This window comes from Lipotes vexillifer, unplaced genomic scaffold (genome assembly GCF_000442215.2).
Source record: "Lipotes vexillifer unplaced genomic scaffold, Lipotes_vexillifer_v1.1 scaffold306, whole genome shotgun sequence".
In the NCBI taxonomy this organism is placed as follows: domain Eukaryota; kingdom Metazoa; phylum Chordata; class Mammalia; order Artiodactyla; family Lipotidae; genus Lipotes; species Lipotes vexillifer.
Window position 1 is genome coordinate 2,606,070 of NW_006789814.1, and position 973 is coordinate 2,607,042.

The 973-nt window shown below is 57.8% G+C and overlaps 1 protein-coding gene across 1 annotated transcript in view; it reads right to left on the reverse strand.

Moving 5' to 3' along the window:
- Window positions 1-528: 528 nt before the first annotated feature.
- CLEC16A (C-type lectin domain containing 16A) overlaps window positions 529-973 on the reverse strand; it is a 208,136-nt gene continuing 207,691 nt past the window's right edge. Inside the window, exon 24 of the mRNA XM_007462829.1 lies at window positions 529-884. Within this exon, the coding sequence (XP_007462891.1) occupies window positions 529-884 (356 nt within the window). The remainder of the gene's footprint in view (window positions 885-973) is intronic.

The following is a 973-nucleotide window of genomic DNA, read 5'->3' on the forward strand; positions in this document are numbered from 1 at the left end:
TCTCAACAGTAATATTACACTTCTAACATGACATCAAACCTTAGGGTGGAGGATTTTTTTTGAACTTTTAAAATAGATGTTTTTCATCTGCTGCCAGAAGCAGGAATAAATATCCAAAGGAGATGTTTATCGAAGTTTGCTTTTCTACAAATTTCTACACAAAGTGACCACGTCTGCTTCTTCTGTGCTCACTGGGGATGGTGGCAGAGGACCTTCGAGACTGGGGAGGGGCTGGCTGATGAAGGGAGTGTTGTCGGTGGGTCCTGCTGCCCTGGGGCCGTGGGCTCTGACACCAGCCCAACCTCCTCTGCCTCAGTCATCTGGGTTCGCTGGGGTGTTGCCATTGGTCCCAGCCTGCTCTCAAAGAGGTGTGAAGTAAAAGGGGAATTCAAACGGAGCAAAGGACTGCAAGGATGGTTCCAGGCGGTTACCGGGGCCGAGGAGAACTTCGGACGCTCCCGAGGTGTCTGTCGTGTCAGCTGCTCCGGGTCCCTGCCAGCGGGGCTGCACGCACGAAGGGAGGTCAACTCAGTGCTCGGTGGGGCCCGCTGGCTCTGGCTGTGCAGCCCCCTCGCCCAGGGTCCCTGTGCCCACCGCGGCTGGTGTGGGTGGCGGGGGGATGCCGGTGAGGGTGCGGAGGCTATGGGGGTCAACGGGCGGGACAAGGGTCAGTGACTCCACGCTCAGCGTATCGGCAGTGTCCTCGCAGAGCAGGGAGATGGTGGGCTGCTGGGTGGGGATGAGGCTGGGGCACAGGTTGACTGTCTCCATGTCCGTGCTCCTCGCCAAGCTCTTGCTGGGCCTGGCCTCTGCTTCTGTTTCACTGATGATCACCAACTGGTTGGGAAGGTTAGGCTGAGGCTGTTCCATAGTCATGGGGTCATCTGGACGGGGGGTGGGGGCAGGAGAAAAAACAAAGGTATGCTCAGCTCTGAGATGCTCTGCTCACACTGGCACCCTCTGCTCCCCTGCT